This window comes from Salvelinus namaycush, chromosome 7, assembly GCF_016432855.1.
Source record: "Salvelinus namaycush isolate Seneca chromosome 7, SaNama_1.0, whole genome shotgun sequence".
Lineage (NCBI taxonomy): Eukaryota > Metazoa > Chordata > Actinopteri > Salmoniformes > Salmonidae > Salvelinus > Salvelinus namaycush.
This window is the reverse complement of record NC_052313.1, coordinates 59,167,778-59,180,843: the sequence shown is the minus strand read 5'-3', so window position 1 is coordinate 59,180,843 and position 13,066 is coordinate 59,167,778. Positions and strand designations below refer to the sequence as shown.

General features: G+C 48.5%; 1 protein-coding gene across 1 annotated transcript; it reads right to left on the bottom strand.

The window, feature by feature from the left end:
* Positions 1 to 2,913: 2,913 nt before the first annotated feature.
* LOC120050584 (alpha-crystallin A chain) lies at positions 2,914 to 7,061 on the bottom strand. Its single transcript, XM_038997177.1, has 3 exons — positions 6,605 to 7,061; positions 4,587 to 4,709; positions 2,914 to 3,156 (listed from the first exon to the last, which is right to left on the bottom strand). The coding sequence occupies exons 1-3, from the start codon at positions 6,800 to 6,802 to the stop codon at positions 2,944 to 2,946; spliced, it is 534 nt and encodes a 177-aa protein (XP_038853105.1). The 5' UTR covers positions 6,803 to 7,061; the 3' UTR covers positions 2,914 to 2,943.
* Positions 7,062 to 13,066: the final 6,005 nt, after the last annotated feature.

Sequence of the window (13,066 nt, the reverse complement as noted above, 5' to 3'; positions counted from 1 at the left end):
TTTATTCTTCTTTTTGTTGAGTTTAGTCACATCATTTCTCAATTTGCAGTAAGCCAGCCAGTCAGATGTGCAGCCAGACTTATTAGCCACTCCTTTTGCCCAATCTCTTTTAAATTCCTCATCAATCCATGGAGCCTTAACAGTTCTAACAGTCAGTTTCTTAACAGGGGCATGTTTATCTATAATTGAAAGAAGCAATTTCATAAATTCATCAAGTGCAGCGTCTGGATACTACTCATTAATCACATCAGACCAACAAATATTTTTAACATCATCCACATAAGAGTCACAGCAAAATCTTGTGTATGATCTCTTATACACTATTTTAGGCCCAGCTGTTGGAACTTTGGCTTTCCTGGATATAGACACTTTATTGTGATCACTGCATCCAATGGGTACGGATGCCGCTTTAGAACAGAGTTCTACAGTATTAGTAAACATGTGATCAATACATATGGATGATCCTGTTCCTGTAGTGTTTGTAAACACCCTGGTAGGTTGATTAATAACCTGAACCAGATTACAGGCACTGGTTACAGTGAGAAGCTTCCTCTTGTAAACACCCTGGTAGGTTGATTAATAACCTGAACCAGATTACAGGCACTGGTTACAGTGAGAAGCTTCCTCTTGTAAACACCCTGGTAGGTTGATTAATAACCTGAACCAGATTACAGGCACTGGTTACAGTGAGAAGCTTCCTCTTGTAAACACCCTGGTAGATTGATTAATAACCTGAACCAGATTACAGGCACTGGTTACAGTGAGAAGCTTCCTCTTGTAAACACCCTGGTAGGTTGATTAATAACCTGAACCAGATTACAGGCACTGGTTACAGTGAGAAGCGTCCTCTTGAGCGGACAGCTTGATGAAAACCAGTCAATATTCAGGTCCCCAAGAAAGTAGACCTCTGTTTATATCACATACACATCCTTCATTGTGTGAGTGAGAGAGAGAGAGAGAGAGTGAGTGAGTGAGTGACACAATGCACTATTCAGTGGTGGAAAAAGTACCCAATTGTCATACTTGAGTAAAAGTAAAGATACCGTAATAGAAAATGACCAAAGTGAAAGTCACCCAGTAAAATAATACTTGAGTAAATGTCTAAAATTATTTTGTTTTAAATATACTTAAGTATCAAAAGTAAAATATTTCTTATATTAAGCAAACCAGACAGCGTCATTTTCTATATTTGTTTTATTTATTTACGGATAGCAAGGGGCATGCCCCAACGCTCAAATATAATTTGCACTAAGCATGTGCTTAGTGAGCACCAAATCAGAGGCAGTAGGGATGACCAGGGATGTTCTTTTGATAAGTGTGTGAATTGGGCCATTTTCCTGTCCTGCTGAGCTTTCAAAATGTAAAAGTACTTTTGGGTGTCGGGGAAAATGTGTGGAGCAAAAAGTACATCCTTTTATTTAGGAATGTAGCAAAGTAAAAGTTGTCAAAAATATAAATAGTAAAGTAGAGTACAGATACCCAAAAAAACGACTTAAGTAGTACTTTACACCACTGGCACTACTGACCCTGGCTCTGCTATCTCTTTTTCTCTCACTCCCTTATCTTTGTCTCTTTCTCGCTGTTTCAGTTTTTCTGTCCCAGTCTCTCTCTCTGTCCCAGTCTTTCTCTGTCCCTGTCTCTCTCTCAGATTCTCTATCTGTCTCATTCTGTCTCAGTCTCTCTCTGTCCCAGTCTTTCTCTCTTTGTCTGTCTCTTTCAGTCTGTCTCTCTCTGTCTCAGCCTCTCTGTCTGTCTCTCTCTGTCTCAGCCTCTCTGTCTCAGTCTCTCTCTGTCTGTCTCTCTCTGTCTCGGTCTCTCTCTGTCCTGGTCTCTATCTGTCCCAGTCTCTATCTGTCCCAGTCTCTCTCTGTCTCACTCTCTCTCTGTCCCAGTCTCTCTCTCTCTGTCTTACTCTTTTGCTTTCGTGCCACTTATTTCATACTTATTTCAGTGACTGATTAAGAAGAGGATAAGATTAATCATAGTTCTAAGAGAACAAACACTCTCACCTCTATTACAATGAATACGTGGTCTAGTTTTCCTCAGTAGCTTTGCAGGTTGACCTGCGCAACGGATACGTTCACATCCAATTAAGACTTGATGAAACAGAGAAAGTACAGACAAGGGGTTGCTTCTTGGTTAATATTACAGTTTTATTGTTTCTACTTCTCAGGTAGTGAGCAGATATCAGCTGAACAGGGCTAACGCTACAGGACAGGAAATACTCAAGGACAAGAGAGAAGGGTTTGGAAAAAGTCGCGACACAGGAATGGAAAAAAGCCAGGTGGTGGTATAAGCCCAATGATGGAACCCCTTTTCAGTACTACAGCAGTCCTATAGGACCAGACAATGGTACGTACTTAACCGTAACTCCCCCCTATCCTCCCTCTCTTTCTCTTAGAAAGAGTTGCTCAGTAAAGCCCTTCAGTACAGCCAGGAGAAAGACGGCAGCTTCCTCACTGGGTGAAATATTACCCACGGTACCCCTGGGGTGACCGATTGTTTACACAGGAAGTAGAAAGCCAGGGTTAAGTCATGTGACCCTCTCTTAAATCCTTTTGTTTTGTTGTTGTCCCCACAAGCCCCAACCGTCCCTCTCTTTATCCTTCCTCATGGGTCATGAATCATAATCAGAACCAGAATATTAATACTGCCATAATAGTCTAGCGTAGTCTAAAAAAGGAGAAAATATTAGACTAGAAATACACTGATATCTTCTAAGTGTGGAGTCAGGGAGAGAGGGATTGGGGTAGGGTGGTGAGGGGAAGGGAGAGGGGCGAGGGGGTGGGGAGACTCTGGGGGTAAAGGAATATGTTGTTCAACCCTGCCCCAGCCACATGGCTGCTTTATTTGGAAGAGAAGCCCCCCTCTGCATGCCCCCTCCCGCCCTTCGACACCCCCCTGCATCCCCGGTGCAACCCGGCTGGCAGCACGCCCGTCTTCTTAAGAGGAGGGGGCAGCGTTAGTCTTGTCGTCGCGGGTGACGGGGATGCTGCGGTCGCCCCGGCCGAGGTCGCCACCGCCACCGGTGACCTTTGGGCCACAAAGGGTCAGGAGGCCGTCGGTGGACAGTGTGCAGGAGATAGCCGATTGGTCCACGCTGGAGGGGAGGCGGTAGCGGCGGTGGAACTCACGCGAGATGTAACCGTGGTCGTCCTGGAGACAAGAGAGAGAGAAATGAGGATGAGAGTAACGATATAGAGTGTCCACGTTCAACACTTTAGATGGAAAATTATGAAGGTTTTTGTAGTGCTTTTTAAATCATTATCCCTTCGCACTGTCTGTCAAATGTAGGCCTAACCATATGAATTCAGCCCTCTCTGAAAAAAACATCTGCGGCGGCTGGGAAGGACGTAAGAGAAAGCAAAACGTTCCTTAGTTACAACGGCTCCCCCACTCAGCCTGTCCCTGGAGGCCACTAACATCCAGAATGAAAATAAATGACGAGAGAGAGAGAGAGAGAAGAGAGAGAAGAGAGAAGAAAGAGAGAGAAGAGAGAGATAAGTAGCATATTGTAATCTAATTTAATGACGCTTAAATCTTACAAAGGAAAACTCAAAACATTGTGGGTCACGTTCACCTCTATGACTAACATACATCACATTTGTTCTGTGTCACCGTGTGGCCAAGGAAATTAAATGATCCCGAACAATGTGTCCCATTGTTTATGTAGGAATCCCTATCATTGGAGATGTTTTTCCCAGCAAAGTGTGTCAGTGTGTATAGTTTAGTCTGAGGACACGTAACTGCTTGGTTGTTTGACTTCATCCTGGCTGAACATGGGCCTTGAAAAGGGTTGAATTGAATTTGTATGAGGGGCAATGCGCCTAAGCCGACCAATTCCCAGAGTAAACAAAACACTCACTTAACGCACGTGTGAACAACACACACACACACATTCTTTGAATTCATTCGGTTGAGAAATTCTCCTCTGACTCAAAATGTTGAATCTAATAACACATCTTGTTAGCATCTCTTTGAGGACGTGGCTGGTTAAAGCTGGTTGTTGTAGCAGTGGCTCTGTCTAGGTAGTTGGAATGAGCAACCTGCCTAAGGATGAATGCACTGACCTGGAAAGCACAGTGATGACAGTATCTGGTGTGCTTGTTGCTGGTATTACTGCCACAGGTTGTTTCCATGTGACAGATGTGCAGGCACTCACACTATACCTGTACAGTATATACAGTATGTCACAGGAGGTTGGTGACACCTTAATTGGGGAGGATGGGTTCGTGGTAATGACTGGAGCGGAATCAGTGGAATGGTATCAAATATATCAAACACGTGGTTTCCATGGTTTCCAGGTGTTGATTCCATTCTATTTGTTTCGTTCCAGACATTATTATGAACCATCAACAGCCCCCACTGATATATATGTGCACATGTGAGAAACCAGGCTTTGGTGTTCCAAGCCATAGTAGACGGATTGTGTTTGAACTCAGGAGTGGGTGTACTACCACAAGTCATAGTTAAAGTTTTGAGCTAGCTCGGCCTGTCTGTCCAGAGAGATTAGGGTGTGTGCTGCTTGGATGGGGATGAAATCTTAACCCATCCAACCAGGGGTCACCGATGGTGGGAGGCCTCACCTGTCTCTCTCCATGCTTGCCCTGGATCTCCACGTAGTCATCAGTCACCTTTACGTTGAGTTCATCAGGAGAGAAGTGCTTCACATCCATGAAGACCGAGAACTTGTCCCTGTCGGACCTCACCTGGAGAGATAGAGGGAAAGGGGTTGAAGGTTAAAGGTCACAGGTGGCGGGAACCTGGTAACCACAGTGATGCTCATCTTCTGAAATGTAGTTTTTTCCCCCATATAAGTTCAGTTCTATATGTTGTCATGGAGTCATATCTCAGAGAGATATGAAGAAGATTATCCATTTCTAAAGTGTGTATATAGATGCTGCAAAACAAAATGTGTGTCACTCGTCACCAAAACACTAGATGTTGTTTGGACATCGAAATTCTGCTATCCTGGCATATAACCCAAGTTGAAATGCAGTTTGAGCTAGTAATGGAATGAGTCAGTATATTATGGGCAGGACAGAGCATGACTCTGTTTGGCCTGGTTTAGACTAGGTGGATAACACTGCAGCAGTCTCTGAGCTCCTCCCTGCTGAGAATCACTCAAGATTAGTGCATTCCATTTGCTGCACATTTTCAACGTACTTGCAATAATCTTGCAAACTGCAAAATGCACTTCTTATCGTTGTTTACAGCTCCAGCAGTGGGGATATTTGACCTCTCTGTTCTCTGTACTCTCTTATGACAATCAGCAACATCTACTACAGCTGTATAGGATAGCAGGATGTCGTAGCCATTCAATAACAGATCTGGCTAGCGCTACTGCTGTCATAGCCATTCAATAACAGATCTGGCTAGCGCTACTGCTGTCATAGCCATTCAATAACAGATCTGGCTAGCGCTACTGCTGTCATAGCCATTCAATAACAGATCTGGCTAGCGCTACTGCTGTCATAGCCATTCAATAACAGACCTGGCTAGCGCTACTGCTGTCGTAGCCATTCAATAACAGATCTGGCTAGTGCTACTGCTGTCATAGCCATTCAATAACAGATCTGGCTAGCGCTACTCCTGTCATAGTCATTCAATAACAGACCTGGCTAGTGCTACTGCTGTCATAGCCATTCAATAACAGACCTGGCTAGTGCTACTGCTGTCATAGCCATTCAATAACAGATCTGGCTAGTGCTACTGCTGTCATAGCCATTCAATAACAGATCTGGCTAGCGCTACTCCTGTCATAGCCATTCAATAACAGATCTGGCTAGCGCTACTGCTGTCATAGCCATTCAATAACAGACCTGGCTAGCGCTACTGCTTCTCTCTGATTTGGTATAGGGACTTCCCCAGGGTCATGTCCTTGCCTTCCCCACTCAGCTTTCTCTTCTCTATAACTGTTACATCTCCCTGTATTAGTAACGAATTCAGTGTAGGCCTCCTAGATTAAATACATTGAGTTTCTCTGTGAAAGATATGCACACATAGACCACCTTAGGGGCAATTACAGTGCAATTCAAATCTGTCCAATCTCAGTCCATTTTGCGAATCCTCTTTTTTAATGAAAACTGTAGAGGATGTAACCAATGCATCATGGCACTAATAACCCAGCTTCAATTGATTTATTGTACCCTTATTTTACCAGGTCTGTTGACTGAGACCACATTCTCATTTACAGCAACGACCTGGAGAATAGTTACAGGGGAGAGGAGGGGGGGATGAATGAGCCGATTGTAAGCTGGGGATGATTCGATTCCCCCAAGGACACACAAGCTCTCTCTGTAAGCTAGGACAACATGCAGGCTCTTCTGTCTATGATATATTACATCTTTCCCCATCAAACACTGACAACCAAGTCTGCTTTCTATCCATAAAAATAGACAACAAAAAACATGCAAATTATACATTTGGGTAGTTTGAACTAAACTAAAGTGACCACAGATTTAGAATGATGGTGAATGAATAGGTCTTAGTGGATCCTATTCTTCCCCAGAGGATGGAGCAGGTGAGCCTGGTAAACCAGACTGAACACTTCCAATGCTGCGCACAGTGATCAATCAGTCAGGTGGAACAGGTTAGTTGTTACCTCAGACATGCCAGAGTTGGTGGAGTCCAGGAAGTTGCGGAACAGCGACTGTCTGTAGTAGGGGCTGATGGTGGAGGCAGCGTAGGGGAACAGGTCATAGTCGAACATGCCCTCCCCGAAAAACTGGTCAAAGAGACGGGCGGGATACATGGAACCCATGGCACGTCTGAACCAGGGGTGCTGGATGGCAATATCCATACTAGCGTAGGTTAGGTTTTAGCTCGACGGGCCCAAACTCGATACAGGCAGGTTCTTGCTGCTCGGCTTTAGCTCGGCTCGCTAGTGTCTGTGTTCTGTTAGGAGTAGAGAGAGAGAGGCGTGAGGGAGGACTAGAGATGCCGTGGGAGAGAAACAAAAGCAGCAGTAGTAGTAGAGAGGAGTAGGGGTCCCAAGTGATGCATATCCTCTCCTCTGCAGCCGCCCCCTCTTTATATACCTGTGGGGCAGAAAAGAGGGGCTTTAGTGCGGATCTCTGTGGAATGGCATTATCTCATGGTGGGACGGGCTCAGTCAGCAGAATTGGTGGGTGGTGTGCACGCTGGCCCGTTCATCTACAGCCTGGCCCTCGTAACGTGGCGGGACCTGTGCCAGCGCCAACCGGACGACAAGGGTCTGACAAAACAAGCCGAGGCTTGGCCTGTCGAGATGGTGAGGAAAAGGGGGAGATGGAGAGAGCAAGGGAGAGAGAGAGAGAATCAGGAGGTCAGGGGTGAAAAAAAATGGGTTGGTGGCACCTTAATTGTGGAGGACTGGCTCATAGTAATGGCTGGAAAGAATAAATAGAATGGTATTGAACAAATCAAAAACATGGTTTATCATGAGCCGTCCTCCCCTCAGCAGCCTCCTGTGGTTGGTGGGGTTTCTGACACTGGATACGGGGGATGGGAATTAAACCTGTCTGGATGTGGAGCACCGACATGCTCATCCTCTCTCTCTCTGTCTTTCACACACACACACACACACACACACACACACACACACATACACATACACATACACACACACACAGTATTGTTCTGGTACTTTGTTGGGATGAAGAGCAGACTTCAGTCACAGTACAGTCTGGGGGTGGCTGTGTGAGGGCGTGGAGCGGTCAACATCACAACAACAGCGGTCAAACATTGTGAGGATGGTATTTGTCCGATTGACCAGTATGGAATGTAAAGCAGAGGGAGAACAGCAGAGAAACAGCAGGGAAACAGCAGGTAAACAGCAGGGAAACAGCAGGGGAAACAGCAGGTAAACAGCAGGGGAAACAGCAGGTAAACAGCAGGGAAACAGCAGGGAAACAGCAGGGAAACAGCAGGTAAACAGCAGGGGAAACAGCAGGGAAACAGCAGAGGAAACAGCAGGTAAACAGCAGGGGAAACAGCAGGGGAAACAGCAGAGGAAACAGCAGGTAAACAGCAGGGGAAACAGTAGGGAAACAGCAGGGAAACAGCAGGGGAAACAGCAGGTAAACAGCAGGGAAACAGCAGGGGAAACAGAATGGGGAACAGCAGGGAAAACAGCAGGGAAACAGCAGGGGAAACAGTAGGGAAACAGCAGGGGAAACAGCAGGGAAACAGCAAGTAAACAGCAGGGGAACAGCAGGGAAACAGCAGGGAAACAGCAGGGGAAACAGCAGGTAAACAGCAGGGGAAACAGCAGGTAAACAGCAGGGAAACAGCAGGGAAACAGCAGGGAAACAGCAGGTAAACAGCAGGGGAAACAGCAGGGAAACAGCAGAGGAAACAGCAGGTAAACAGCAGGGGAAACAGCAGAGGAAACAGCAGGTAAACAGCAGGGGAAACAGTAGGGAAACAGCAGGGAAACAGCAGGGGAAACAGCAGGTAAACAGCAGGGAAACAGCAGGGGAAACAGAATGGGGAACAGCAGGGAAAACAGCAGGGAAACAGCAGGGGAAACAGTAGGGAAACAGCAGGGGAAACAGCAGGGAAACAGCAAGTAAACAGCAGGGGAACAGCAGGGAAACAGCAGGGAAACAGCAGGGGAAACAGCAGGGAAACAGCAGGTAAACAGCAGGGGAAACAGCAGGGAAACAGCAGGGGAAACAGCAGGGAAACAGCAGGGGAAACAGCAGGGGAAACAGCAGGGAAACAGCAGGGGAAACAGCAGGGGAAACAGCAGGGAAACAGCAGGTAAATAGCAGGGGAAACAGCAGGGAAACAGCAGGTAAACAGCAGGGGAAACAGTAGGGAAACAGCAGGGAAACAGCAGGGGAAACAGCAGGGGAAACAGCAGGTAAACAGCAGGGAAACAGCAGGGGAAACAGCAGGGAAACAGCAGGGGAAACAGCAGGGAAACAGCAAGTAAACAGCAGGGGAAACAGCAGGGAAACAGCAGGGGAAACAGTAGGGAAACAGCAGGGGAAACAGCAAGGAAACAGCAGGGAAACAGCAGGGGAAACAGCAGGGGAACAGCAGGGAAAACAGCAGGGAAACAGCAGGGGAAACAGTAGGGAAACAGCAGGGGAAACAGCAGGGGAAACAGCAGGGAAACAGCAGGGAAACAGCAGGGGAAACAGCAGGTAAACAGCAGGGGAAACAGCAGGGAAACAGCAGGGAAACAGCAGGGGAAACAGCAGGGAAACAGCAAGTGAACAGCAGGGGAACAGCAGGGAAAACAGTAGGGAAACAGCAGGGGAAACAGCAGGGAAACAGCAGGGGAAACAGCAGGGAAACCGCAGGGGAAACAGTAGGGAAACAGCTGGGAAACAGCAGGGGAAACAGCAGGGAAACAGCAGGGGAAACAGTAGGGAAACAGCAGGGGAAACAGCAGGGAAACAGCAGGGGAGACAGCAGGGAAACAGCAAGGGAAACAGCAGGGAAACAGCAGGTAAACAGCAGGTAAACAGCAGGGGAAACAGCAGAGGAAACAGCAGGTAAACAGCAGGGGAAACAGTAGGGAAACAGCAGGGGAAACAGCAGAGAAACAGCAGGTAAACAGCAGGTAAACAGCAGGGGAAACAGCAGGGGAAACAGTAGGGAAACAGCAGGGGAAACAGCAGGGAAACAGCAGGGGAAACAGAATGGGGAACAGCAGGGAAAACAGCAGGGAAACAGCAGGGGAAACAGCAGGGAAACAGCAGGTAAACAGCAGGTAAACAGCAGGGGAAACAGTAGGGAAAACAGCAGGTAAACAGCAGGGCAAACAGCAGGGAAACAGCAGGTAAACAGCAGGTAAACAGCAGGGGAAACAGCAGGGGAAACAGAATGGGGAACAGCAGGGAAAACAGCAGGTAAACAGCAGGGGAAACAGCAGGGAAACAGCAGGGAAACAGCAGGGGAAACAGCAGGGAAACAGCAGGGGAAACAGCAGGGAAACAGCAGGGGAAACAGCAGGGGAAACAGCAGGTAAACAGCAGGGGAAACAGCAGGGAAACAGCAGGGAAACAGCAGGGGAAACAGCAGGGGAAACAGCAGGGAAACAGCAGGTAAATAGCAGGGGAAACAGCAGGGAAACAGCAGGTAAACAGCAGGGTAAACAGCAGGGGAAACAGCAGGTAAACAGCAGGGGAAACAGTAGGGAAACAGCAGGGAAACAGCAGGGGAAACAGCAGGTAAACAGCAGGGAAACAGCAGGGAAAACAGCAGGGAAACAGCAGGGGAAACAGCAGGGAAACAGCAGGGGAAACAGCAGGGGAAACAGCAGAGGAAACAGCAGGTAAACAGCAGGGGAAACAGTAGGGAAACAGCAGGGAAACAGCAGGGGAAACAGCAGGTAAACAGCAGGGAAACAGCAGGGGAAACAGAATGGGGAACAGCAGGGAAAACAGCAGGGAAACAGCAGGGGAAACAGTAGGGAAACAGCAGGGGAAACAGCAGGGAAACAGCAAGTAAACAGCAGGGGAACAGCAGGGAAACAGCAGGGAAACAGCAGGGGAAACAGCAGGGAAACAGCAGGGGAAACAGAATGGGGAACAGCAGGGAAAACAGCAGGGAAACAGCAGGGGAAACAGTAGGGAAACAGCAGGGGAAACAGCAGGGAAACAGCAAGTAAACAGCAGGGGAACAGCAGGGAAACAGCAGGGAAACAGCAGGGGAAACAGCAGGTAAACAGCAGGGGAAACAGCAGGTAAACAGCAGGGAAACAGCAGGGAAACAGCAGGGAAACAGCAGGTAAACAGCAGGGGAAACAGCAGGGAAACAGCAGAGGAAACAGCAGGTAAACAGCAGGGGAAACAGCAGAGGAAACAGCAGGTAAACAGCAGGGGAAACAGTAGGGAAACAGCAGGGAAACAGCAGGGGAAACAGCAGGTAAACAGCAGGGAAACAGCAGGGGAAACAGAATGGGGAACAGCAGGGAAAACAGCAGGGAAACAGCAGGGGAAACAGTAGGGAAACAGCAGGGGAAACAGCAGGGAAACAGCAAGTAAACAGCAGGGGAACAGCAGGGAAACAGCAGGGAAACAGCAGGGGAAACAGCAGGGAAACAGCAGGTAAACAGCAGGGGAAACAGCAGGGAAACAGCAGGGGAAACAGCAGGGAAACAGCAGGGGAAACAGCAGGGGAAACAGCAGGGAAACAGCAGGGGAAACAGCAGGGGAAACAGCAGGGAAACAGCAGGTAAATAGCAGGGGAAACAGCAGGGAAACAGCAGGTAAACAGCAGGGGAAACAGTAGGGAAACAGCAGGGAAACAGCAGGGGAAACAGCAGGGGAAACAGCAGGTAAACAGCAGGGAAACAGCAGGGGAAACAGCAGGGAAACAGCAGGGGAAACAGCAGGGAAACAGCAAGTAAACAGCAGGGGAAACAGCAGGGAAACAGCAGGGGAAACAGTAGGGAAACAGCAGGGGAAACAGCAAGGAAACAGCAGGGAAACAGCAGGGGAAACAGCAGGGGAACAGCAGGGAAAACAGCAGGGAAACAGCAGGGGAAACAGTAGGGAAACAGCAGGGGAAACAGCAGGGGAAACAGCAGGGAAACAGCAGGGAAACAGCAGGGGAAACAGCAGGTAAACAGCAGGGGAAACAGCAGGTAAACAGCAGGGAAACAGCAGGGGAAACAGCAGGGAAACAGCAAGTGAACAGCAGGGGAACAGCAGGGAAAACAGTAGGGAAACAGCAGGGGAAACAGCAGGGAAACAGCAGGGGAAACAGCAGGGAAACCGCAGGGGAAACAGTAGGGAAACAGCTGGGAAACAGCAGGGGAAACAGCAGGGAAACAGCAGGGGAAACAGTAGGGAAACAGCAGGGGAAACAGCAGGGAAACAGCAGGGGAGACAGCAGGGAAACAGCAAGGGAAACAGCAGGGAAACAGCAGGTAAACAGCAGGTAAACAGCAGGGGAAACAGCAGAGGAAACAGCAGGTAAACAGCAGGGGAAACAGTAGGGAAACAGCAGGGGAAACAGCAGAGAAACAGCAGGTAAACAGCAGGTAAACAGCAGGGGAAACAGCAGGGGAAACAGTAGGGAAACAGCAGGGGAAACAGCAGGGAAACAGCAGGGGAAACAGAATGGGGAACAGCAGGGAAAACAGCAGGGAAACAGCAGGGGAAACAGCAGGGAAACAGCAGGTAAACAGCAGGTAAACAGCAGGGGAAACAGTAGGGAAAACAGCAGGTAAACAGCAGGGCAAACAGCAGGGAAACAGCAGGTAAACAGCAGGTAAACAGCAGGGGAAACAGCAGGGGAAACAGAATGGGGAACAGCAGGGAAAACAGCAGGTAAACAGCAGGGGAAACAGCAGGGAAACAGCAGGGAAACAGCAGGGGAAACAGCAGGGAAACAGCAGGGGAAACAGCAGGGAAACAGCAGGGGAAACAGCAGGGGAAACAGCAGGTAAACAGCAGGGGAAACAGCAGGGAAACAGCAGGGAAACAGCAGGGGAAACAGCAGGGGAAACAGCAGGGAAACAGCAGGTAAATAGCAGGGTAAACAGCAGGGAAACAGCAGGTAAACAGCAGGGTAAACAGCAGGGGAAACAGCAGGTAAACAGCAGGGGAAACAGTAGGGAAACAGCAGGGAAACAGCAGGGGAAACAGCAGGTAAACAGCAGGGAAACAGCAGGGAAAACAGCAGGGAAACAGCAGGGGAAACAGCAGGGAAACAGCAGGGGAAACAGCAGGGGAAACAGCAGAGGAAACAGCAGGTAAACAGCAGGGGAAACAGTAGGGAAACAGCAGGGAAACAGCAGGGGAAACAGCAGGTAAACAGCAGGGAAACAGCAGGGGAAACAGAATGGGGAACAGCAGGGAAAACAGCAGGGAAACAGCAGGGGAAACAGTAGGGAAACAGCAGGGGAAACAGCAGGGAAACAGCAAGTAAACAGCAGGGGAACAGCAGGGAAACAGCAGGGAAACAGCAGGGGAAACAGCAGGGAAACAGCAGGTAAACAGCAGGGGAAACAGCAGGGAAACAGCAGGGGAAACAGCAGGGAAACAGCAGGGGAAACAGCAGGGGAAACAGCAGGGGAAACAGCAGGGAAACAGCAGGGAAACAGCAGGGAAACAGCAGGTAA